Below are 27,546 nucleotides of genomic sequence, written 5' to 3'. Positions count from 1 at the left end.
GGTTTTTACATCATTTTATTTCCTTGATTAAATAGGTAAGAAATGTACTAGCTATGTTATAAAATATTCTGTTGCAATGTTTACTCGATTTTGGCATTTATGAATAAAATGATTTTGGATAAAAGGAGAAAGAAAATATTGAAACTTTGTAAATTGAGGTAATAGTTAATGTGCAAATAGATTTGTTTTGGATTGGATTTTTTTTTTAATTAATTATGATACTCTTTTCCGAAAAAAAAGAAACAAATTAAGTTAATAGTTGTGATACTAACGTGAAATGAAGAAATGCTTTACATCCACGAAAAACCATCGTTCCCTCCATCATGACAAAGAGGATGCAAATTGTAGAATCTTTGTGCCCCATAATATACATATTCAACCAATCACATTTAAAAAAAAGATATTACCTAAAACAGCAAAATCTAATAAAATCTTCTCAAATGACAAAAATAAATAAAGAAAGTAGTCTAATCATCGTAGTTAAATATTAAAATTAATAAATTAGATAAAATCATTCATAACAATTTAATTACAAAATTAAATCAATCATGAAAATAGAAAAATAATCCAATGTCCGATTACACTTCTGTTAATTATAAACCCATCTTAATTACAACCAAATTTACTATTGCAATTCGAATAAAATTAAAAAACCCTTTGTCAAAAAGAAATTAGTGATTCAAATTTAATATTAAAAAACATAGAGTATTAGATGCGTACCTATGGATCGGAACACGCTTCCTCTTCCACAAAAATAATTAAACGATAATCTTAAAAAATAGTCTAAATATAGAATTGTTAGTAGAAAATTCTTAATATTGTCGTTTCGATAAAAGAAATTCAAGAATTTGTATTCTAAACGTGTAATTAATGATGGTTGGTGAATATTTTTGGAGTAAAAATATTGCAGCAGGTAAATATAGAGATATCCAAAGTTGCTATCCAAAATTTGATAAATTGCATGAATTTTATATTGCTCGATATTATTTTCAAAATGAAGTTTTTTCCTTTTTGTGATAACTTAATGTTGGAGAGTCGTGACTCTCTATATAAATCTCTCGAGAGAATGCCAGATTTGCGCTTTAGGATTTTGTTGTCTAATTTTTTTTCTTCTTTTGGTGTTGTTTGCTTTGCATGTTTCTCGATTATATAGCATGCTGTTGATTGCGGTGGAAGTGGTTCTTTTGGAGATTTATGGCGATGAAAGAGACTTATGCAATATATAATGAAAACATCTATTTTGTGTTTTGAGATTTTTTCTTGATTCTGTTTATTGCAATTGTTGGTGATACCTTTTATCGGTTTTTTTCTTTCCTTTCCTTTCTAGGTATTTTATGTTTTGTTAAAAATAAGTCAATTTTGATTACATTGTCTCCCTTGGAGTTTATATTTATTTTAGCCCTTTTTGGTTCATTTTATTTTTTGCACATCAACTAAGATACATCAGTTTAGTCATTGATTTATTAATTTTTTATATATAATAAATAAACTCGTACATCGTACAGGTAAAAAACTAGTAATAATAAAACAAGACATTGAGTCACTTGCTTGCGTTCGATTGATTGAAGAAATTTGGATTGATTGTTTTGTTTACTACTACTATGAATCAAAACTAGACTTATTTTTTTCGGATGAAAATGAGTGATTGTGTATGTATATTTCTGGTTTGGCATTGAAAAATAAATAAGATTTGACAATATATATATATATATATATATATATATATGAGTATACTGAATTTACACCATTTTTTTGAATTGTTTCTAGCAGTTTTGCACTCCGTTTATCTTTAATCCATTTGACCACGTACCGGAGTAGAAGTTTGATCTTAGTGAGTCGGTCAGGATGATCGTTTTAATTGGTCCCTCACTCACTTCCTTTAAATTCTCAGTTTGGCTCACCCCCATCAATAATAACCAGCCAGAAGATGCATTGATGAAGTGAAAAATAAAATACATTCCTTCATTTGCTCAAAAAAGCCAATAGTACTAATTGTAACCTACTCTTTCACAATTCTCTTTTATGTTGGATTTTTATGATTGATTGATTGATTTCGCGACAATCTGTTAGGTTTCTTCGAAATTTCTTTAAAACTTGTCAAGTTAGCAAACTGCATTTTACATTGCAGCTCTAGGAATACAAACAAGTGATTAATATTTATAGAAGTACCACTAATTTTAACAAAAATACACTTTTCAAATACTAGTGGAAAACCAAAAAATATTTCTAACGTTGCAATAAATTTTAATCTTAGTGAGTCGGTCAGGATGATCACAACAGATAGAAAAAATCTGAGAATAGTCCAGGTCGGTCTTTCCTGCGAGTCTTCTGCTTGAACACCCACGGCCCTTCGCAGGGTTCAAAGACTAAGAAGGACTTTCGATCCAAGTGACTGAAATTTTTGTTAAAAGAAAATAAACTTCAGTACCAAACAAATCAGGTAAATTCAAACTATAGCTGCTTGTACTAATTAGCTGTTGTTACATTTACAATTCTTTATATATCAGCAAGAAAGCCTACCACATATAAATCATATGACGTTGCCAGTAATGTACGTGCAGCTCCCAAGGCGTGTATTCCAACCAACTCTGCAAGAGTGCAGCTGCGGTATCATAATTGAAACGGCTCAAACAACCGTGTACGTCTTTTTGAAGCTCAAAAGGGTACGTGGACTGTGCACGCACGTAACTGGTCGATCTTTCGAGAGCTAACTATCGCTCCGAGATATGGATGTGACAGATACAGACAAAGTTTTGCAAACCACAATCTTTGTCTTATCCTTCCCAACTTTGTATTCGTATCTTTAATTTCCATAGAAATGATGATCTGGACAAAAAGTGAGATGAAATTGTGAACACGTAAATCACGAAAGCATCTATATGTTCACAAACAATGTTCGCATTCTATACACATGCTCGCACTGATGAGACGATTGTATTGATTCCTTGGCTCAAAACTTTCGGGTTTATCATTACCTCGTCTAATATCATCACCAAAGGCGTTCACATAGAGAAAGATAAAGAAAACGAAGTGTAAACGTAAAACTAGTGGAGTATGAAATGGATGTAAAGTGTTGAAATGTAAATAAGACTGGGATTTACGTGGTTCAGCACTAAGGCCTACATCCACAGGGTTGTCGTTTTCACTATGCATTTGATGATTACAGAGATAGTCGAATGACTTTGGAGTTTACATAGGTCTGCGAATTTTAAAAGGTAAACTTACACTAACAATTCTTCTCTCTCGACTTCTCCCTAAACCTCTCTCTCTTTTTCGATCCCCTCCCTCTTGGTGGAGAGGGGGTATTTATAGGGTTAGAGTGTGGGACCCGTTTCTGAGAGCCGTTGGAACCTTATCTTCTTGTGCTTTGTGTCCATCACCAGAGGTCTTCGTTCATTGCTTGATCACGCAGAGTCATCCTTGTTCGTTCCACGGGTTGATCGATACGTACACTGCTCAGAGTGTTTAATGCGGGTAGTTGAGACGCATGCTCGTGTCAGACAAGTGTCTTCTGCCCCTGTCACGTCCATGTCAGTCAACCTTCTCTTCACCGTTGATCTTGGCTTCTTTTAGGGATGAGATAAAGCAACTCTTCGGGAGTTATTTGGTGCTCCGCAATACACCGTGCTTTTGGTATATCCTTTAACTTTTGCCCTTGGATTTGTTCGGGCTAATGATCCGACGTCGACGGGATGGGATTCTTGGCTGTGGGCGTGTGTCATCATGTTTTGATGACTTGGTCCGCATGCTCTCCACGTGTCTTCTCACATACACGTGTTTGATGATGAAATATGTACACACAATTTTCCCATTTTCTTCGGGCTTGAGTGTTTAGTGGGAGCATTGAAGAAAACATACGTTACATATTTCTCCTCTCTCCTAATAACTTCTCCTAGATACTTGGGTACGTTTCTCACTCGTGCATTAACTGCTCATTTAATGGGCACGTTTCCCATTCCTCCATTAACTTCCTTCTTTTTCTTTCGAGTATATAAAGGAGAGGAGGAAAAATTAATTTCATTCTCCCTGTCAGACTTCATCCTTTGTTCTTCAACCATTAAATTCTCTCTGCCTTAGCATTAATCCTGCTCGTTTCTTCTTTGTTTCTCATTTGTTCTCTCATTTGTCTTCTTTTGGGATTTTGTTTGTGGTGGTAAGGTTTCTTTTCTTCATTTCTATTGTTTTAAATTTTGTGTTGATTGTAAATTTCATGCTGCTGTTGTACCTTGTTTGTGATGAAAAACATCTTTCGATGCATGTATGCTAGTTTGCCCCTGTTCTTCTTCTCAAGTCGAGGAGGCCAGTGTTTCAATTGTATTGATTGATTTTTTTTCTGTGGTTTCTGGGCTATGCTGAGATGAACTGTTAATTCTGTTGTTTTTTGATCTTTGGTGATGCCCTCGTGTTTGCTTCTAACTTGTTTTTTGTACCTCCTCGCAGCCATGTCTGACCGTCCGCGGCTTCCTTATCAAACTCCGCCTTCCAGTCTGTCGAGATCCCCTCCGCGTAGAGAGTCTGATACATCTCCACATGGGGGAGATCTCTCTAAATTGTCGCAGATGGATCCCCGCGGTAATAGAGATTCGTCTTCTTCTGGGACGAAGGCTTCACCTCCTATGAAGGGGGATCCATCGAAGGGCCCTTCCAGGTATCGATACACTGCCAGCCGTGCTCCTTCTCGTCCTCGTAATGACTCCTGGTGTACGCAGACACCTCCTCGCGGTGACACCTCCGATATTCCCCCTCTTCATTCTATAGTGCCCGTGAAGAACCCTCTGCCGCCGCCTCCAGTATTTTCTTTCAAAGGGAAGAACTCCAAAGGTGCTGTGCCGAGAACTGAATCATCTAAAAATCCTCCTTTCAAAAGAAAATCTTCCTAATCTTTTGTTGGTTCGTCCGATCCCGCGGAAAAACAAGAGGTTGTCCCGGTGATACGCAGCGTTTCGGTTAGCAAGAAGAAAGTCACGTTTAAGCACATTGACCTTGAAGTTTTCAAGGAAAAACATGAGCTCCAAGCCTTCGAGGTTCGTTTCTATACCCCTGAGGATGATATTACTTACGAGCTCATCTCGAAGTATCAGTTTGATGAGTTTGATCTGTTGACTACGGTTGGAGCCTTCGAGGCGGGTCTTATGCTGCCGTTGTATAAGTCTGGTGATTCCTTTTATTATTATGTGTTGGCTGGTCGCGAAGGCTCTTCCACCAATACTCATAGTCGTTCTGTGTCGCAATTATCGGGGAACTATCTCCGTGCACTGAGGGAATGTTATCTGCGGAGTAAGGGGGAGACGACGATGACATGTTACGTTCCAAATCCCGCTGAGAGGGAGTGGTATACTCTTGAAAACTTCAACAGCTCCTTTGGGGATTATGTCAATAGTAGGAACCGTAAACCGTGGAGTGTTAGTCTTCTTAACCTCGCTGCTCCTCGGGGCGAAATTCGTCTCTTAAGTGAGGTGAGCGATGCCAAACTGAAATACGTTCCAGGCACCGAGGGGTCGGTTCAGCGGAAACTTTTTCCTGCTCGTGAAAGGATCAAGCGTGACCATGATTATGAGTGGCATGCCACTGTCATTCAAATTGTTGGTCCTTGGGCGTATGGTTGGATTCTCGGTCCGCGCGGTTGGCGTCCTTCTGAGAGTAGCAGGCCTCGTGAATCTCCTCCTGCTCGTTATGGATATTTCTTTCCCTGGCGTTTAAATTTCGAGGGCATGAACTTTCCTTATGCTCTCGACGTTGTTGATGGAGACGAGGAAGAGGGTTCTGGTGCTATACTTCCACCGAAGAGTGACGCTACTACCAAGGTATGGTTATTGCATATTCTGGTCGCGCCCCTCCTTTTTTGAAAATCAAACTTTGTGTATGAGGTAATAACTCTTTTTGTGGAACGTGTATTGGTTTGCAGTTGTCAAAAAAATAAAGATTGGGCCCAAGCAGTCTTCTACCATTGTGACAGGTGAGGCTGAGGTTCATGAAGAAGTTACCAGTCCAGTGAACGAAGAGTTTGCCGAGGATGAGGAAATGTCTGATGGGGAAGAACGCACTGATACTTCCCCTCCTGATGTCGAGGAAGAGGTTGGTGCGGGTTGTGATGGTGTTTATGGGGGAAATAATACCGCGGTGGACGAGGGAAGTGTTACCGCGGAAATGTCTGCTCCTGCTGGTGATAACCCTGGTGGTCCGGAATTTATCGTAGGGGGTGAGGCTGCGGAAACTCTCCCCACCATTTCTCAAGAGTTCTCCTTTGACAGGATATATTCCGCAAGGGAACTCTTTAATGATGCCCTCGGTTTTCCCGAAGATTTTTCTTTGCTTTCCCCCAATGATAATTGAGATGTGCTCGGGGATTTTGGTAAGGAAAATGTTGTTTTTCAGAATGAGGGCGCGGAGGATCACATTGCGCGTGGTGATGCCGAGACTTGTGCTGATGAGGAAATGACAGCAAAGGGGAAGTCTGTGGTTGACTCACCTTCCGAGGATTTCCCTCACTCGCTGATGTTTGAGGGTGAGGATGCCATAATGGATTCGCTCAAGAAAAAGAGTCTGTTGTTTGTTCCCCATCCTTCCCCGGTGGTTGCTAGCGAGAAAGATTCTGATGCTTATACTCGTCGTATGATGGAACTATCTTCCGAGGCGCGTGTTGCCGAGATGTGGGGGAAAAGATTGAGTGTTCCAGAGGCTACCCTCGTAGCGGACCCTCCATCTTCTGTTGCTGAAATGATGGCCATAGCCGATGGGTACCAATATGGTTTTCCCCAGCAGCGTGTCTTGGAGGTAAGTCCTCGTACATATCTCTTCGTGACACTCGAATCCTTCGGTGTAATAATGGTTACCGTTTGATGTGTAGATGATGAGGAGTGAGCATTGTAACCATGTGCTGTATCAATTCTTTAAAGCGAAACATTTGAAGTTGGAGGCTAAGCTTCGTCACAGGGAAAAGGCATTATCTGCGGCTGAGGTGGAGATAGAAGAATTGAAGAATAACCTTAAAGACAAAGAAAGGCTGGGTGAAGCGGAGGATGGTCTTCTTTCAGAGCTTGCCACCGTTCGCGCTGAGTTAGAGCAAACTCGCGGCAAAGTTTCAGCTTTCACAGGTTTAGTTCTTCTCCATCTTTTATCCCTCGTAATTCCTTTCTACTACTTTGTTGTTCTGTCTGAGTCTCCCCACCCTATCTTCAGTGGGTTGAGTCCCCGAGATGATATGGCTTCGGAATGAAAGGTCACGACAAAAATATCGTATCAAAGAGTTGGTCGAAAAAATTAAGAGCGCAGCCAAAAAGTGGGACGCTCGGGCTGAGGGATGGCGCGCAAGGCATGTTCAGATGGTTGATATGCAGAATCTGTATAACCATGACCGTATTTTGTTCAATGGTACGCTGCTATGGAAAAGTGAGAATCAGAGAAAGGGACGATGCCAGAGCCGAGGTTGGGGCTCTCAGCAAATCCCTTGCTGCGTCTCGCGCTGAAATAGCCCGCCAGGATGAGTCTGAGAGAAATCTCGAAGTATGCATGCATAGACTTAATAAAGGGGTAACAGAGATAAACACCAAAGTCAACCATCTTCGTCACATGGATTCGATGAAGCAGGTAGAATTAGATGCAAGTCAATTTACTCTAACCAACCTTCAACTAGATTATAAGAAACTATCCGAGGAATATGACTATCTTGACGAAGCGCGAGACATGGTTGTTAATGAGTATGAAGAGGCTCCGACTTGTGTCGAAGGTATAACCTCATTTCATCGAGTTTGATTATGTCTTTTCTGTGCTAACTCCCTTGTGTTGTCTTTTTCAGAGCTCGAGGGACAACTCCGCGCTGCAAATGAAAAATTTGAAAAGGCTCAATCTTCCTTAGTGCAGCAGGAAGGACAGACTAACTATTTTAAGAGTCTGGTGGCATCCCGCGAGGAGGCCGTTGGTGCTGCTTCTAAAGAAGTGAATCATATGTCCTCGTTGTTATCTCAATCCCACCAGAGACGACAGTTATTATGCATAAGGCTCGGTGTCAATTGGCGGAGGAGACAAAAAATATGCTGGAGAAGATTGAGCTTGACCTTAAGACCGATCATGGCCTCGTCAAGAGCTATCCGCGTCGTCCTGTACCTGCCTCCTTTCCTGGCTCCTCGGGACCCTATTCTGGTGGGAGCGTCCCTTCAAATCTTCGGAACAACCCTGCTGATGGGGCGGCATCTTCCAAGTAGAAACTACGGCCTTAGCCTTCAGTTAGATTTTGCTAGTATTTTGTAAAGAGAATGTTTTTGATGTGTTTTTTCCTTGAATTGGACTTGCCGCTCTTTGTAACCAACCCTTATGAAATGGAACATTCTTTTGGTATACCTGTAGTATCAATTTGTTTTTTATTTTAAGCATTGTGAGGAAGGACATTTAAAAACAAAATAAGAATGTTTTAAGTGTTTGGGTGTGATACCAAAGGGAGGTACCTTCGTGATCGTCTTGAGACCTGTCACCCCGCTGGCGAACCCTGGGCCAGAGGATTCCCAGACGATGGGGGCCGAGGAAACGTTCTAGGATATGGGGTTAAAATATTTACATACACCAATTCTGTCGACCCGTTGCCTTAAGATTTGTTGGGTATCTCTTTCTGCTGGGTGCCTTCCCCCTGGTCTTACACTCATAGACATTGATGGGGGATCCCTGAGAGATTGTAGATTAACTACTTTCCCCAATATTGATAGTTTATTACTCGATGTGCCGTATGTACAGGTGCTCGTCCCGCGGATCTGTTTGTTCATTCCGCGGAATTGCTTCGGAATTTGCAAAGAGTTCGTTTGATTGATAGATTGAGGTCTGCTAATCCTCGTCCAGAGATAGAAGCATGTAAAGCGGTTACGCTGCCTTCTTCTTCTGGTATTCTTCACACATATGCAAAGCTGCGTTGCTCCTATGGGTAGTACGGTTTGAGCCACTTAGCATTCCAAGGATGCCGGAGGACCTCGCCTTTCAGATTGCGAAGATAGTAGGAACCGTTTACCGCAATGTCGTGTATTATAAAAGGTCCTCCCCATGTAGGTTCTAACTTTCCCCATTTCTTCTCTCGTTGATACTGTGGGATTGTTCTTAGCACATACTGCCCCTCTACAAAATTTCGAAGCTTTATCTTTTTGTTGTACTCCCTCGCCAGTCTTCATTGATAATTTTCCATCTTCTGCAATGCTTCTTCCCTCCTTCCTTCCAGGTCGTCCAATCTCTCTAACATCATGTCTGTTGTGAGATTTTTCTCTCATACTTCGGTCTTTGTGATTGGCATGAGGATCTGTGTTGGGATGACTGCTTCAGCTCCATAAGTGAAGAGAAACGGGGATTCCCCAGTGGCAGATCTTCGTGTTGTTCTGTATGCCCATAACACATTGTGCAGCTGTTCACACCATCTCCCCTTATGTTCGTCTAATTGCTTTTTGAGGATAAGGGCTAGGGTCTTGTTAGTGGCTTCCGCTTGTCCGTTGATTTGAGGGTATATGGGGGTGGATTTGTTCTTCCTTATTTTGAAAGTATCGAAGAGCATGTCTATATTTTTCCCCTGTAATTGCTTACCATTATCGGAAACGATTTCCGCTGGTATGCCGAACCTGCAAATGATGTTTTCGAATATGAAAGTAAACACATCCACGTCTCTGATCCTGTCTAAGGCTTTAGCTTCCACCCATTTACTGAAGTAGTCCGTGGCTACTATCAAAAATCGTATTTTCCCTGATCCTTTGATGAAAGGCCCGACGATATCTATGCCCCATTTTGCAAATGGCCACGGGCTATCTACAGAATTTAACGTTGTTGCTGGCGCGTGTATGTGTTTGGCGAAACGCTGATATTCTTCACATCGTCGGGACATTCTTGCGACATCCTGTATCATTGTGGGCCAGTAATATCCTTGCATTTTTGCTTTGTCGGCTAGTGATCTCATGCCGCTATGATTCCCTGCGTCACCGTAATGGATGTCGTTTAGAATTCGATGCCCCTCTTTTCTGGACAAGCAACGTAGTAACGGTCCGAGGAAGGATTTCTTGTACAGGACCCCATCTCGAAGATCATATCTTCCTACTTTGGAGAGTATTTTCCTGGCTTTTTATGATCCGCGGGTAAGGTTCCATCTTCGAGAAACGCATGGATCATCATTCTCCAATCATCTTCGTTGCTGAAATCTTCGTCTTGATTTTCTCTTGACAAAATATCTTCTTCGTCAAAATTGTTATGGATGTCTTCTCCTACCTGATCTTCGATATTTTCTTCCACTGTATCTTGATTGGTAGCAAAGGAGAATTGCGATGCAATTGAAGGATCGTATACCCTTGTTATTCTAATAGCTTCGATGCTTTTGTACTTCATCATGGATGATATATATGCTAGGGCACCCGCGTGCCTGAGATCCCTTCTGCATAAGTGCCGGAACTTGATGTTCGGAATTTGTGATGCCAATGTTTGGACCAAGGACATGTAAGCTGAGAGGGTGTCGTCGTACACATTGTACTCGATCCCTATTTGTCGTATGACAAGCTGCGAATCACTTGTTAGTCTTACATCGGTTACCCCCATCTCTATTATTAAGCGGAGGTCATGTACGACTGCCTCGTATTCGACGATGTTGTTAGTATGCTCTTTGAATTCTAACTTGAGTTCCTGTACGATCCTTTCTCCAGTTGGGGTGGTGATGACAATGACTATTCCTGCCCCTTCCTTATTTTTGGAACCATCGACGAAGACTTCCCATTGTCTTTGACTCGCGGGTTCGAGGACATCAATTGGATCCTTGCTTTCTTCATCGGCTTCTGGTATTCCCTTAATATCTTCGTCGTTGTCCAGGGGGGGGTCTGCTAAGAAATCCGCCAAAACTTGGAATTTTTGGGAATGTTGAATTTCATGAATGATGTTGAATTGGTCCAGGTGGGTGTTCCACTTAGCTATTCTGCCTACTTTTCCCGCGCTTTTGAGGACTGCTTCCAGTGGTGCTTTGCATGGGACGCGGATGAAGTGAGTTAGGAAATAGGTTCTCAGCTTTTGAGTAGCCCATACCAATGCCAGGATAAGTTTTTCGATCTTCGTGTAGTTCCTTTCCGCAGAATTGAGGGTCTTACTGACATAATAGATAGGTTGTTCTATCTTCGTATTGGTTTTGACCAACACTGCGCTAACTGCGTCTTCTGTCGCTGCTATGTACAATGCCAAAACCTCATCAGGATCAGGCTTCTGCAGGATTGGAATTGAAGCCAGGTGTTCTTTGATTTTTTGGAAGGCTTCTTCGCATTTTGCGGTCCATTCACACTTACTCCCTTTTTTGAGAATATTGAAAAAATGTTTGCATTTGTCCGAGGATTGGGAAATAAATCTTCTCAAGGCTGCTATGGACCCATTGAGCTTCTGCACTTCTTTTAAATTCTTCGGGGATGGAATTTCTACTATGGCCTGAATCTTCGCTGGATCTACCTGAATGCCCCTTTTTGTTACCAGATATCCGAGGAATTTCCCTGAGGTGACACCGAAAGTGCATTTTTCTGGATTTACTTTCATGTGATGTTTCCTCATTGCTTTGAAGATATCTCTCAGATCCTGGTGGTGATCTTTGCGTAGCTTACTTTTGACGATCATGTCATCAACGTAGACTTCTAAGGTACTACCAATCCATGGACTGAAGATAGCATCGACCATTCTTTGGTACGTTTCCCCTGCGTTTCGAAGTCCAAAGGGAATTCTAGTGTAGCAATAAAGGCCATGTGGGGTGTAGAATGTTGTGTGTAGTTGATCTTCTATTGCCAGGGATACTTGGTTGTATCCAGAATATCCATCCATGAATGACAGCTCTTCATATCCTTCTACTGCTTCAACCAGCTGATCTATGCTTGGCAGGGGATAACTGTCTTTTGGACATGCCTTGTTGAGGTTAGTAAAATCGATGCATATCCTAACCCCTCCATTTTTCTTAGGAATGACGACCATGTTGGAGATCCATGTAGGGTACTTTACTTCCTTGATGAACCCTGGTTCTAGTAGTTTCCGAAGTTCTTTTTCCACTGCCTTATGATACTCCGGTGCAACTTTTCTTATTTTCTGCCTGAAATGTGGCGTGCCTGGTTTGATGCGCAGCTCGTGTTGGATTATTTTCGGGTCAATCCCCGGCATATCTCCTAGCTTCCAGGCGAATACATCCGCGTATTCTTTAAGTAATTTGGTTAAGGACTCTTCTCTTCTTTCGTCCATTATGGTCCCTACTTTGATCATCTTCGGGTTTTCTTTCGTTCCTATGTTGATTTCTTTTACGGGCTCTACTGGTGTGAACACCGACTTCGGATCCCCGAGGACTGGGACGTTCTTTGATTTCTATTTGGTATGTTTCTGTCCTTCGTTGGCTGCTGAAGTACCTGTTTCTGTGTTTAGGACATTATCATCTTTTGTCAAACCCCTCCCTGTGGTTTCCTTGAGGAACATGTCTATGGCCTTTTCTTTCGCGGCTTCTTTATTTTTAATTCTTCGGGTTTTTCGCTGCTCTTCTTGTTCGTTGTTGATACGATCCTGAGTGGTTTGGCACTCTTTTGCAGAGACCCGATCTCCCTTGATTTCCATGACTCCCTCAGCTGTAGGGAATCTGAGATATTGGTAGTAAGTTGCTGCCACTCCTTTGAGTTTATGTAACCACTTTCGTCCAATAATGGCGTTATAGGGGGATGGCGCGTCAACCACGCTGAATCGTGTTTTTACTTTCATGGGTCCGGCGTTAACCTGCAACACGATGTCTCCCAATGGCTTCGTGGGTGCTTCATTGAATCCGTAGATGGTGTAATAAGAGGTCATTAGTTGTTCATCATGGAGCTTCATTCGTTTGAATGCGTCGTAGAATAGAACGTTTATTGAGCTTCCCCCGTCTATGAGGATCTTTTTGAGGTTACATCCAGCAACTGGTAGTGTTAGGACCAAGGGATCGTTATGATCTTCCATATCTTCTTTGATATCTTCAGAATCCATCCACTCTTCGTGTTCGTCCACCTCTACACCATCAATCTTATATAATTCACAGTGGTCCTCAAACTGCTTCTGTAGCCTCTTTCCTATCTGCGCTGTAAGGGAGGGCCCCGCGGCTTCGGAACACGAGATGGTGTTGATTGTGCGGTTTCCCTCTGGAAGTTGGACTGGCTTGGTCCGTTTGGATCTATCCTCGGTGACCTCCTTTCGTATGTAATGTTGTAGTTCGCCAGCATCAATCAGTTTTTGGATCATTATTTTGAGGTTTTTTCATTTCTCGGTCTGGTATCCATTAAAGCAGTGATATTCACAGTAATCTTTAGACTCCTCGGTTCTTGGGGGTTGTTTTCCTTTAGACCACGACCACTCCAAATTTTCCCTTCCTTTGATCTCTCGCAAGATCCGAGCATAGCTAGCATTGAGCTTCGTGTAAACTTGATCTTCGAATTTTCGATCGTCTTTTCGTCGTTCATCTCTTCGTTCCTTCCTATCTTCGTGAGGCCGTTCCAATGAGCTATTTCTTTTGGCCCCATTGGTTTGTTCTGCGGAATTGGTACGGTGAGACCTCTGCGGGTGTGACCTCGGGTTCTCACGATGGATTTCTTCAAGACGAGCGTACTTTTCAATAATTATTCGAAGATCTCCTTCTGTCTTAGGCACGCTTCCATGAATCTCAACAAATAGTGGACTCATTCGGTCTAATCCCCACTTGTAGCAGTTTATACTTACTACTGGGTCCACACTCCCTATGGCTTGGCAGATCTTGTGCCATCTGTTAGTGTATTCCCTCGTGTTTTCCTTGTAGACAATTGCCAGCAAAAAGAGCTTATCCATTCCGGTGTTAACAGCCTTGTTATACATGTAAGTTCTTAAGAACTTTTCTGCGAGTTGATCGTAGGAGTGGATGGAGTCAGGAGGAAAATTATCAAACCAAGACAAGGCCGATCCCTTCAGGATTGATGGGAAGTATATACAGAGTACGACGTCGTTCTGACTCCATCTGGCTAAGACACGGTTATAATACCGAATATGTGCAGCGGGATCACTGGATCCGTCATAGAATTCTAAGGTCGGGACAGGGAACTTCAGTGGAATAGGAGCGTTGTCCAGGCGATGAGTTAGGGGCGTGGACTTAGCCTCTCTCATGACCTCTTCTAACCTTCCCCCTCCTTGTCTAGTTTTTAACTTCCTAATCTCAGCCATCATTTCATCACGCAGCTCTTCCATCGCGCGGTGGTGCCCTACGCTCTCCTGCCCGTGATAGTCTGACTCTTCGTCATTATAATCCGGGTCGGATGCGCTACTTCCCCTAGCCGCATCTGCTACGATGACTCTTCGGACTCGATTAGGTTCTGGTGCCTTTGAATTTGCTTCATCAAGTTGTTGGATGGTCTTCGTGCTTAGGGCAATCCGGTCTTTTAAATCTTGTTTTCTCTGGCCAGCAAAGCCACGGCATCTGCGTAAACCTGCTGGCTCTTATTCAATTCTTCAAGCTCAGCCATCAGTCGATGTGATTGGTTTGACCCCTGATTAGGAGTCCCATCTCGTGCTACTACGTCCATGGTGTCGCCTTCTTCTACGGTTTGAACTAAAGGTGGTAGAGGATCAGCTTCGATTGTTGGCATTTCCAAATCAGGCTGAGTGCCCATCTGCGGTGTTAGAACCGCCGACACAGTTTGATTTTGATCGTTTGTTGATGGCATTCCGAAGGTTGGCGGATGCGCGGGTTGATGTGTTCTGGATTCAGCCACCCTTTTTTTGGGTTGATGGAATTGATTCGTAGCAAAAGTTTTGTTGGTTTCTGCATCCTTCGGGGCTGCCGCAGCCGTACTGTACTTTGTCGCCGCTGCTATGAAAGCCGCGGCTGCAACGAAGTGAGCGTTCATAGGCGAAGTGATTTCCGCAGTATCCTGCCTCTGACTAGTCATTGTGGCTTTGTCTCCTTTCTGCTTGCTTCGGGTGATGACCGAGGTTGTCCTTGGTGCTTCCTTTGAGGAGGCTTTGGATTTTCCTGCCTCCTGCGTCTTTTCCATCTTGGGTCCTTTTGTTGCTTTCTTTCTGCACAAGGGAATTTCAAACAGCGAGAAACAGAAATGTCCGTGCGGATCGAGTTAGTTTACGAAATACCCTATTCCAAGATGGGGAGAAACTGCCCGAGGGCCACAGAGAAAACTTTAGGGAGGCTCCTTTGATTAAAACATATGAGTTAAAATACATGGGTTAAGGTCTATTAAAAGTGCGGACTCATTGAAAATACATGAAAACGCATGAAGATCCCTTGGAAGATGCACGTACATCCTTTGAAAATGTACGAAAACCCACCGAAGAGACAAGTCCGTACGAGATCTAAAAAATGTAAATCTGTGGATCTAAGCAATAAGTCTTTTAACCAGTTTAAATTGCATCGATAGATACTGCTAGAGCTAATGAAGATAATGGGTGTGTTTTTGAAGATAATAAAGTTAAAAAAAAAGATAAATACTGCTAGAGCTAACGAAGCAGAGCAATCATATGCTAGTTTAAGGTGAAATCACAGGATAAGATAAATATTTTACCGGGACGAAGTCCCTGTTTCTAGCGCCAAATTGTGAACACGTAAATCACGAAAGCATCTATATGTTCACAAACAATGTTCGCATTCTATACACATGCTCGAAATGATGATACGATTGTATTGATTCCTTGGCTCAAAACCTTCGGGTTTATCATTGCCTCGTCTAATATCATCACCAGAGGCGTTCACATAGAGGAAGATAAAGAAAACGAAGTGTAAAAGTAAAACTCGTGGAGTATGAAATGGATGTAAAGTGCTGAAATGTAAATAAGACTGGGATTTACGTGGTGCAACACTAAGGCCTACATCCACGGGGTTATCGTTTTCACTATGCATTTGATGATTACAGAGATAGTCGAATGACTTTGGAGTTTACATAGGTCTGCGAATTTTAAAAGGTAAACTTACACTAACAATTCTTCTCTCTCGACTTCTCCCTAAACCTCTCTCTCTTTTTCGATACCCTCCCTCTTGGTGGAGAGGGGGTATTTATAGGGTTAGAGTGTGAGACCCGTTTTTGAGAGCCGTTGGAACCTTATCTTCTTGTGCTTTGTGTCCATCACGCAGAGGTCTTCGTTCATTGCTTGATCACGCAGAGTCATCCTCGTTCGTTCCATGGGTTGATCGACACGTACACTGCTCAGAGTGTTTAATGCGGGTAGTTGAGACGCATGCTCATTTCAGACAAGTGTCTTCTGCCCCTGTCACGTCCATGTCATTCAACCTTCTCTTTACCGTTGATCTTGGCTTATTTTGGGGATGAGATAAAGCAAATCTTTGGGAGTTATTTGGTGCTCCGCAGTACACCGTGCTTTTGGTATATCCTTTAACTTCTGCCCTTGGATTTGTTCGGGCTAATGATCCGACGTCGATGGGATGGGTTTGTTGGCTGTGGGCGTGTGTCATCATGTTTTGATGACTTGGTCCGCATGATCTCCACGTGTCTTCTCACATACACGTGTTTGATGATGAAATATGTACACACAGAAATTGTTCGATTTCGCTTGGAAACATCGACATGTTTTCGAGGTATTAGCTAGCAGTCTAACTAGTCTACGGGCAAAATCGAACAACACTACTTCTTGTGCACGCAACTAATAAAAATACACATGTGTATCAATTAGGGAAGAAAATTCGGGAAGTAAAAGATTGAGATCCACCTCCCCGACCTCTCATTTTCCACAAGAGTTGCTGCAGCATTCAGACTCTAAACCTGTAAACCACATACCTCTTGTTTTTTTCTTATACTTCTGAAAGATGCAAAGAGGATCCTTCGCTTCTAATCATATCTAACCTACTCTCCCCAAGGACCATTCACACACTTCATCTTATTTCTCCAACCCTATCATGAGAGGAGACGATGATAGCCAGATGAAAACTGAACCCCTAGCGTGTCATACAGAAAAATTAACCTGCCATCCATGGTAGCACATGGGATCCTCAAAGTAGAAATTGACATTTAGTCCCAAAGTTACTGGGCTTGGGAAGCTTTAGTCCTCTCATCTGAGGCCTAGTACTCTCTAGTCCAAAAAAGCCCCGTCTCAAACAATTTAACCCAAATATGGACGAGTTAGTCCATAATTGTGACTGATCCCGATTTTTCTGTATTTCCAATATCCCATAACTACCCTTGAGAACATTCCATACATAAAACGAGGATTTGAAATCGAAAATTTCAGATCTTAATCATGAGTTCAAAACAGGGAGCCGGACAGAGAAGAAATTCGTAGGCGATTTAACAGTTTCAGAGAGAAATTTGGTTTCGATTCAACTTCAGATTACTGGTAAAGTGTAGTTGCGGGATTATTTTTGGACTAGAGATTTGAATTCACGTCAGATTTCAGAGATAGATGATCCAGAATTCAACTTTACAAGTAACAACGATTTAACAATTTCATAGAGGTTATGTTGGATTTCACGAATTCCTGATATTTAACGGATTTCAAATTCAAGTTAGTTCTGTTTTTGCTTCATCGTTGAATCTCTTTTCTGATATTTAGTTTTTTTTTTTGATTTCATCAGTTGATTATATGAATTCAATCTGTTACATCTTATTGTTTGTATGTTATTGATTTTATTTTTGGTGTATTTTATCTTTTGATTTTCGGGGAATGATTTTGATTACTGTTTTTTGGTGTTTGGTGTTATGATGCATGATATGAAATCGAACTGATATTAGATCATATGCTTTTGGTTTATTCAATTATTTTTTCTAGTAAGATTCTGAAGATTTTGTTATATCTTCGATTAATCGATGGAATAGTTTTGATTTGAAGTTTACTGTTATTTGATTTTTGCCTTCGATTAAATGTGTACTTTCCTGTACACTCTTCAAGTTTTAGGTTATGCGAATCTTAAACTATTATTATACCTTTTGTTATATGTAGGTGTATCAAATATGTCTGAGAAGTTTGTTCATGATGTTTTGAAACTGGGTGAACATTCTTCTTTTTCGTGTTAATACGTTAATCACCGTTGATGAATTGAAGCATTTTGCCTGTAAGCAGTGGAGGTCTTTGTCCCCTTTGAGTATACGTTTTTCCTATATGGATACTAATCAAGTAGTTTTTATACAAGGTGATATACAACTTCAAGGTTTAGTTTCTCTTGTTATTCAGATGAACAATGAAGATTTCTATTTGAATGTTGATGTGATTTCGAAGCATACTGGTTGTAGCACTAGTTCAAGGTCTTTGTCTCGTTCTAATTCTGGTTGTAGCAGTAGTTCTGGTGCTAGTACTTCAAACTCTTGTGTAAGTGAAAGTCCTAAGCTTGTAAGGGTGGTCGATCATGACGCGGAAAAATCCAAGCCTCTCATTATCGATGAATGGCATTATGTTTTTGACAATATTGGTAGAGAATTTGTGGGTGGTGTTTTAGTTGTAAGGATTGTTGTTGATCAATACAAGATGTGTACTGGTTACAAGATTCTTATTCTTAAAAACGACAAGACTCGTTTTACTGCGAAGTGCGAAGAAGATGGTTGTGGTTGGAGGATTCACTTTGGGCCTGTGAAGGGTGATATTTCTCGGTTTGTGCTGAAAGATTCTAACGTTATTCACAGGTTAGTGGTGTTCACTTGTTTTTTTGATCCATGTTATTGATTTTTAGGTTTTAATATGTAGACTTGTTTTAGGTGTACATTGTGGTGCACATTACTTATTGTTGGCTTTTTGGGTGGCACATGTGGTGTAAATTTCATATTCTTGCTTGATATGTGCTTTCTTTTTGCATGTGTGTTGTTGTTTTTGAGATTTTATTAAGTGTACAATGTGGTGCACATTAATTATTCCAGATTTTTTTTGTAGTTGTGGTGTTGGTTTGAGGTTGAAGAGTCATGTGGTGACAACCAAGTTAGTTAAGCATTTGATCGCTGATAGTATACAGGGTGATCCCACTTTAAAACCCAAACAGATCATGTCACTCTTTAAGAAGACTTATGGGTCCAATATTAAGTATCACCATGCCCGTAGAGGGAAAGAAGCTGTATTTGAAGATCAATATGGTGACGACGATAAGTCGTATAGCGATTTAAATTGGTATGTGAAAGCCATTGAGCAAACTAATCCTGATAGCCTTGTGAAACTTGAAGTTGATGAAGAAACTGGAAGATTTAAGCGGATTTTCATCTGTTTCGGTGCTTGCAAGCATAGCTATAGGTATCTCAGGCCCATGATTTACTTGGATGCTACTTTCCTCATTGGTAGATTCAGGGGTACTTTGATGGCTGCAACATGTGTTAATGGAAATGATGGTTTTTACCCATATGCCTTTGCTATTGTTTTATCTGAAAACAAAGACAATTGGTTTTGGTTTCTGGAGAATCTTCAACAAGTGGTCGATGATCGTCCGATTGTTTTCCTAAGTGATCGTCACGAAGGACTTCTGCAGGGCATTCCAAGAGCATTTTCTGGTTCATATCACAACTATTGCTTTTACCACATCAAGTGCAATCTCCATATTGGAAAAGGTGATGCGAATTACAATGTCGTTATTGATTTGTTTTACAAAGATGCTTACTCTTACACAACAACGAACTTTGAAGAATCTTTGCGGGGCATGCATGCAATTGGTTGTGGACATGTTGCTAATTATCTCAGGACCATTCCAAAGGATAAATGGGCAAATGCATTTTTCCCTGTATGCAGATATGCTGCTCACTCTTCATTTATTGCCGAGTCATTCAATAACTGGATTCTTGAGTTCAAAAAGTTGCCTGCTTTTGCTCTTCTCGATGCGATACGGTGAGTTTTATGTTTATTGTTTCATTCATTTATTTTTTACTGTCGCACACATGGATTTTCTTGATGTGTACATACTTGTACACATGTTATATCTGTGATTCTGCAACTGTGTGTACATTGTTGTACACATGTTTTATTTGTATTTATTCTATATCATGTTTTGATTTTATGTTTTGTGTTTTTATTATCTTAGTTTGAAGAGATGAATTCTAAGAGAAGGGTAGAAGGTCTTGAAAATTTTAACACTAGGCTCACTCCCGTATACGAGGATTTACTAAATGAGAAGATCAACATTGGTCGTACTTGGAATGTTGTTGAGTCTATGGAAAGATTGTATGAAGTCAGGTCTCCCCGAACTCATTCTGTAGATCTGTTGGAGAGAACTTGTACGTGTCACATGTGGCAAGTAAATGGTTTTCCCTGCGCACATGCTTGTGCTGCCATTCAATCTACAAGGGAGGAAATCTATTCATTTGTTGAGCCATACTTCACCACTAAATGGTACAACAGGACATACCAAGAGATCATCTTGCCAATCCCCAATTATGACAAGCCGCAGTCTTATGATCCTAGTGATAGGATTATTGTTCCTATTCATGTGCCTCCACCAGGTAGACGAAGAGAACAGCGTTTCAAGAAGGCTTGGGAGAAGCAAAAGAGGCCTATGATGTGCACAAAGTGCTTCACTCTTGGTCACCACAACAGAGCTACCTGCCCCATGCCTTGATGCTTTTTATTATGTTTGATTTGTTTGAAAGATTCTATGTTTTTTGGTTTTTACTTTTGGTAATGTCTTTTCATTTTTCTATTCATGGATAATTAGTGTCAGGATCTGTGTACCATTATGTACACCTTGCTGTACAATGGATGCTACTAGTTTATTTTGTTTAGTAATATTCATTTTTTTTAGTTCTAATGCAGTAATTAGTTTTTATTTTTGTTGTTTAATGATTGATACTAGGTTATTACTTTTTCTATTTTATGTTTCTGTTAGTACATGTGTACCATTATGTACACCTTCCTGTACCATTGCCTGTCAGATTTTCTACTCTGTCAGAAACTGTGCACAATCATGTACACCTTAATATTTCCTAACCTTTAATACATACTTTAGTACTGGCACAAGTCTATTTTCAAACATCAATATTGAAACTAATAAAAAACATTAATTCAAGGTCTTTATAATAGTGACAAGTCTTAAATAGAAAGTTAAAAACTTAAATTTGTCTGAAGATTAAAAATGTTTAGAAGGAATTCAGAAAGTGATCTTGAATGAAGATTAAAAACTCTTCTTCCTCTTCAATGGTTGCTTTCCTGTAGTCTTGCGCCACTGATTATGCTCCTTGTCCTTCTCTATATCCCACACCTTTTCATACCATCCGACTTTTGTCAACATCTTGGCCACCAATTTTGATCTCATTTGCTGACAAATGTCTTCGGCCCTCTGCTGACCTTTTTCCATACCTTTTGTTGTCTTCATACTTCGTTTCATAAAGTAACAAGTATATATTAGACAGCCGGGTTGATTCCTTGTGAAGGGCATGTCATGATGTTTAATTCGTGCTCTTCTATAGGTGGGTGACCCTTCAATGCTCTGTTCTTATTGAGTTCCACTTGTACCACATCTGCTAGTTTCTTTGCATCGTCTTTATATGACTGCTCATTTTCTGAGTGTAACAAGTTATACCATTTTCATTCCTTAGCTTCGAAATCAAAATTCAAAAGCGACCAGTGCAATCCCATCCTCGTTTGATTTGTAGAGTGATTGATAGGGATTACAAGAACTTCCAGATTCTCAGGCATGTCTCGTATGAAATCAACCACAAACTTTTGCACCTCCCTTGTGACATTATACTTGACATAGTACTGCAATTAATAATTTTTTAGAAAACAAAATTAATTAGGCTCACCTTAATCAGAAAACTAACAAGCATGTACACTACTACAGAAAACTAACAAATCAAACATTGTAGGCCTAAAAACAGGCTGTATATCCATTTATGATATACAGGTGTACACCTATGTACACACCTATATAAATCTAACAATCAAGAATTAGCAGACTATGTGTCAATCATAGATGCATATTGGTGTACATAGCTAAATAAATCTAACAATCAACACTTAACAGACCTTGTGTCAATCATATATTCATATTGGTGTATATCAATGTACACAGCTGAAGAAATCTAAAAACACATAGAACACACCATGTCAATTAGGTGTACAACTATGTACACAATATTAAAGTAACTATATATGACATTTCTTATTTGTTTTGAGAAACTTACACATGCAGTAGGACTCATAATTTCACATCTCAGGTACTTTCTGTCATCTGGATGACGAATGCTATCTCTGACAAGTGCTCTTCTACGTCGATGGATGTAGAACTGGAGTACCTCTTGGTCCAGATATTTGTTGAACATCAGTTCACAAAGTACTCTTCCAACAATCAAAATATCTTCCTTGACTGTTGGATCATCCAGTCTTGTTAGTTGCCAAGCTACAGAGCTGCGGAAACATAAAGGAAATGTTAACATGGTGTATAAAGTTGTGCACATAATTTTTTTATAAGATTCAATCATGGTGTTTTGTGAACTTACTCCATGCTTGCATAGTCGAAGAATTTTTGTACCCTTTTTTTGTCCTGTCCTGGTTGCATAGCATGGTATAGTGGTGATAGACGAACATCTGGCAATGGATTGTGAGGACGATATACATCTCCCTTTCTATTTATTGGGGAAGGATAGCCTGGTTCTTGTCCCACTTTGATCCCCTTGCCTTTTGGATCTGCTTTTATCACAACTCGTTTGGTTTTACCCTCGGCAGTGAATTCAGGATCTAGCTTTCTTTTTGCATTTCTCTTTTGTGGTGTCTTGGACAACTTTTCAGCGGCTTGTGTCTTCAACATCTCTTCTTCCTTCATCCTCCCTTCTCTTGTCCTTACTGGAGTGGTCTTCTCTTCTTCTACCTCTTGGCTGCTAAAAAATTCACTAGGATTTTGTTTAATGAACTGCACTGCTTCTTCAATGATCCTTTCTCGTACATCTTCATTAGATAATCATTTTTGCGACGACTCTTCTTTTGGATCTTCTTGGCTCAATAATGCAAAGATTGGACAATCGTGGCGGATCAGGGTTGCCATCTTTTCCTTCACTTCAGATGGTGTCGTTCTGTAACAACTTTTTTCAAGCTTTACGAATACAGTTTCAGACAAGTTATCTAGAAGGTCCTCAATTGATGTATAAGTCTCATTCTGTGATTCTTCTCCTTGTGTGAGTAAAAGGACTTCTTTAGGATCCAACTGACATATGGCTTCAGCTGCAATTATAGTAGCTTCATCAATTTCAGCTGTTCGAGTGCCATCCATCACATTCTGGTCATCAAGGTTAACTTGGTCTTGTTTATCTTCATTGATTACACTTGTCTTTGGCATAGAAGTACTGAAAAATGAAATTTTTATGAGAATTTTCAATGGTGTACAGAGTTTTACACCAATGTACAGGTATGTACACAAATTAAGAAGAAGTCATAAAGGTGTACATCCTTGTACACACATACTGGAAACAAAATAAAATATATAAGCTGAGATCATTTTCTTTATACCTTTGCTTGTTAGCAGCTTCACACCCAGCTACTTTGTCAATTTCATCAGTTTGAGCAGTATCCTGGTCATTAAGGTTCATATGCTCTTCTTGACCTTCAGGGATTTCAACTTCCTTTGGCATAAGACTGCTGAAAAAAATGCAATTTTTTTAGAAAATGAGAAATCACTAAGGTGTACATATTGGTACACATATATAGAAAATGAGAAGAAATGCGATCTACACATATACCTCGGCTTGTTACCAGTTTCAGACTCAACTCCTTGGTTTGTTCCATCCTTTCCATCCTCTTCTTCATTTGCCTCATTGGTCTTTGGTGAAGGAGTGCTAAAAAGATTCAAGTTTTGAGAAAAGGTATTAGCTTTCACACACTGGTGTACGACTATGTACACACATAAAAAAAGAAATGGCTTGCAAATTTTAAAAAAGTGATGTTGTACCTTTGCTTTTCAGGAGTTTCAGACGGAACTTCATTCCTTTTAGATTCAGTTCCATGCTCGTCATCACCACCTTTGTTACCCTCTTTTTCATTTTCATGATCATGCATATCACCACCCTTACTACCCTCATTGTCAATGTCATCACCATCACCATCATCATTATGATCATGCATATCGCCATCTTCATTGTGCTCCTCCTTGTCATTGTCATAACCATCATCATCATCTTCCTTGTGCTCCTCCTCAACCTTGTCATCCTCCTCCTCCTCATCCTCAGCCTCATCCTCCTCAATCTCATCATCTTCCTTGTGCTCCTCCTCATCCTGCTCCTCCTCCTCATCCTCCTCCTCCTCAATCTCATCATCTTCCTTGTGCTCCTCCCCATCATCCCTCGTACTCATCCTCCTCATCCTCTTCAATCTCCTCATCCTCCTCAGTTTCAAGCTGTATTTCCTTTGCACATTTAAAGATTTCATGCAAAGTGTAATTACGGAACTCATTAGCTTCTCTTTCTGTCAAGCTCATTAGACCAACTTCATTAACTTTTAGTCTTTTCTCTTCAATGAAACTAAGAAGCCCTTCTTACCTATCCATAACTTCAGTAATCTACTCATCCAACTCCTTTCTTTGCATATCTGAAATGAGCAGCTTTTCTTTCACAGCATCTATGCTATTTTCTTGTTTCTGCCTCCGGTACTCATCCAAAAGCAATCGCTCTTCATCAGTATAAGCCTTCACCCATCCTGGTTGCATCTGAAAACATGCCAAAGTATCAACATTGATCACAGGTGTACAATTTTTTACACATGTTGTAAGAGTGTCAATTGTTGTACACAAGACAAATTTCTTAAAATCTATCAACAATGTACAATCATGTAAACCTTATTAAAGGTGTATATCAATGTACATATACTATTCTAAGAAAGTTTTTTGAGATACCTTTTTCATGGCATCATTCAGGTCTTTATCGATTGTATTACCGACGTCGCTGATGATCCACCTAAGAAGCCTTGGCACACCTTCCTCATTGCTTGGCTTCATGATTTTGTTGTGTTCAGCAAACCAATGTTGCATTAACAGATAGGTGAATGGTTGGAAATGTAAGAAAAAGGAACAAACACAATGAACATAATTATTTAAAATGGTGAATGGATATATCAGGTGTACAACTGTGAACTCACCAACAAATAAAGCACACAACTATTAACTTTAAGTGGTGAATCCTGATGTTTCTTGATGCTCGCCATGAAATACTCATGTATATGAACTGGCCAGCAAGTTCTCTTCATCCTATCCAAAGACTCAAAAAATTGTGCAAATTGGTTCTTTCTAATCATACTTCTGTTTGCCTGGGTAAAAAAGACTGTGATACACAATTACATAGTAAACAAAACCACTAAGTCTTCAACATTTCTTTCAATCTCCATTTTCGACTTTGGTTTTAGCTTCATGATACGTACGATTTCCTCCTCAACATTTTTTTTCCCATCTCAGTTCATTTATTAAGAGTCAATCTCTTTATCAGCGGACCGTATTTATTTTCAGCTGCAGTTTTTACATCTTCCCCTTTTTCAACTTCCATTGGCACCATCTTAATCCCATAAAATAGAAACAAATCCTCAGGTTCACTCTTTACTGCCACTTGCTTGTTCTTCTTGGTAGTATCAAACATGAAATAATGTCCCCCTGACTCACAAATTTCATGGCGGTACTGTTTCACAATTTTCAGAATTGAGTTTTGGTTCTTAGTCCATATATCATCTATCTTTTCAATTGTATGTTTCTCATCTTTCCGGTCTGCTTTTTTGTGGACAAAGATATCTACAACAGGCCAGAATGGTCCTTCTTTTTGCTTCTCTAGTTGATAATTGGTGAACCATACTTTTTCTCCTCTTTTTGTTTCATCTTCCTCAAGGTTTCTATTCACAAAGTCACTGAAGGCATGGAAACTTGACCTATATGGTTTGTTGGTATCTACGAAAATGAACCAAGAAGAATAATACATTCATTATACTCATACAAGTACAAATCATATCACTGTACGCATAAATAGGACCATATCATACAGGTGTATAGCTGTGTACACTCCTACAGAAAACTAACTAAAGCAACATTTTTTCCCACACAACATGCCATAAATCAATGTGCATGTACAAATCTTTACACTCATACAGAAATCTATCAAAAACAGCTTTAAAACACACACAACAGGAAAAATAAAGGTGAAATAGCATGCTGGTGCAAAGATGTGTACACCAGCACCAAAAACGATGGGATAATATGTTGAGAACATACACATTAGTCCATATGAAGATGAAATAGCATGTTGGTGAAAAGATATGTACACCAGTAAACCAGTACACTTCTACAGAAACATCTTTAAAACAGACAGAACATGACATGAATCACTACAACAACATGGCGGTGTACAGATCTATATACACAAACAAAAATTCCCACAAAAATTGCTTAAAAACAAGATACAACTAGACATGAATCATTGAACAACATGGCGGTGTACAGATCTATACACACCAACAACAATTCCTACAAAAATTACTAAAAAAACAGATAGAACTAGACATGAATCACTGCAATAACATGGCGGTGTACAGATCTATACACACAAACAAAAATTCCCACAAAAATTGCTAATAAACAGATACAACTAGACATGAATCACTGCAACAACATGGCGGTGTACAGATCTATTCACACCAACAACAATTCCGACAAAAATTGCTAAAAAAACAGATAGAACTAGACATGAATCACTGCAATAACATGGCGGTGTAGAGATCTATACACATGTAAAAGAAATTGAATAAAAATTGCTCAAAAATAGACAGAAATAGACTTGAATTGTTACCTTTTTTTGAGATAACAGATGTTGGAGGCTTTGAAGATAGGCCTGTCAATATTTGTCCGATATCCGGTATCCGTTTCCGAGTATTCGAGATCCTATAGGATTTTATCCGTTTTATCGGATATCGGATATCGGATCGATTATTTTATCGGATATTTCTTCCTTAACATATCGGAAACGGATTAGACCCCATCCGAAATGTTAATATCCGATATCCGATAGTATAGGAACTTATTTATAATTTATCCTAATTTCGAGTCTAGTATCGGATATTGTCGGATAAATATCCCATAAGTGTCAATTATGAAAATGTTTTACAAGGGTTTTTAAGCTTTTTTGTTATAACCGGATACTATCGGATATCCGACAGCTTAGCCTATCGGAATCGATATCTGATTTTGATATCCTATAGGATATTATCGAATATCCGGTAGTGCTTAACATGTCGGATATCGGATTTCTAAATATCCGACGGATATTCTTCCATTGACAGGCCTATTTGAAGACTTTGGAAGCTTTGGAGGATTTGAAGGATTTGATTTCTTCTTAGCTGGTGATGTTTTTGAAGTTTCTGGTACTGAAATTGATGTTGAATCTTCTAATGATCTCTTCAATCTCGTTTTTGGTCCTGTTGATTTCCGAATCTCTTCTGCAGCAACTGATGGAGTTGGGGATAAAATTGGTGATGAATCTTTTAATGCTGACTTTGATCTCGTTCTTGGTGATGTTGATTTTTGAATTTCTTCTACCGCAACTGATGGAATTTCTTCTTCAGTTGATGTTGAATCTTCCACTGTTGGTGGTGCTTTTTTCTTTGAAGCTACTTTTTTTCCTTTAAACATGATGTTACTGATTGTTCAACTATCTA

General features: G+C 39.9%; 2 protein-coding genes across 2 annotated transcripts; one reads left to right on the top strand and one right to left on the bottom strand.

Moving 5' to 3' along the window:
- The first annotated feature begins 18,066 nt into the window (after positions 1 to 18,066).
- LOC113321501 lies at positions 18,067 to 19,768 on the top strand. The gene is made up of 2 exons (XM_026569712.1): positions 18,067 to 18,584; positions 18,901 to 19,768. Exons 1-2 carry the CDS (start codon positions 18,067 to 18,069, stop codon positions 19,766 to 19,768), a joined length of 1,386 nt encoding a protein of 461 aa, XP_026425497.1.
- Positions 19,769 to 22,828: 3,060 nt separating this feature from the next.
- On the bottom strand, positions 22,829 to 24,853 carry LOC113320639 (cilia- and flagella-associated protein 251-like). Its single transcript, XM_026568834.1, has 7 exons — positions 24,752 to 24,853; positions 24,423 to 24,565; positions 24,091 to 24,265; positions 23,813 to 24,009; positions 23,604 to 23,699; positions 23,374 to 23,502; positions 22,829 to 23,210 (listed from the first exon to the last, which is right to left on the bottom strand). Exons 1-7 carry the CDS (start codon positions 24,851 to 24,853, stop codon positions 22,829 to 22,831), a joined length of 1,224 nt encoding a protein of 407 aa, XP_026424619.1.
- Between the last annotated feature and the right edge of the window lie 2,693 nt (positions 24,854 to 27,546).

This window comes from Papaver somniferum, chromosome 1 (assembly GCF_003573695.1).
Source record: "Papaver somniferum cultivar HN1 chromosome 1, ASM357369v1, whole genome shotgun sequence".
In the NCBI taxonomy this organism is placed as follows: domain Eukaryota; kingdom Viridiplantae; phylum Streptophyta; class Magnoliopsida; order Ranunculales; family Papaveraceae; genus Papaver; species Papaver somniferum.
This window is presented reverse-complemented; position numbering and strand designations above follow the sequence as displayed.

Bases quoted from the DNA above. Each gene is read 5' to 3' on its own strand.
- LOC113321501 (XM_026569712.1), top strand. From the start codon at position 18,067: ATGGATACTAATCAAGTAGTTTTTATACAAGGTGATATACAACTTCAA. The intron at 18,585-18,900 runs GTTAGTGGTGTT...GATCGCTGATAG, and splicing joins GATTCTAACGTTATTCACAG to TATACAGGGTGATCCCACTT.
- LOC113320639 (XM_026568834.1), bottom strand. From the start codon at position 24,853: ATGAAGCCAAGCAATGAGGAAGGTGTGCCAAGGCTTCTTAGGTGGATC. The intron at 24,266-24,422 runs GTAGATTACTGA...AAATGTGCAAAG, and splicing joins CAAAGAAAGGAGTTGGATGA to GAAATACAGCTTGAAACTGA. The intron at 23,700-23,812 runs GTACAACATCAC...GAATCTTTTTAG, and splicing joins GAAACTCCTGAAAAGCAAAG to CACTCCTTCACCAAAGACCA.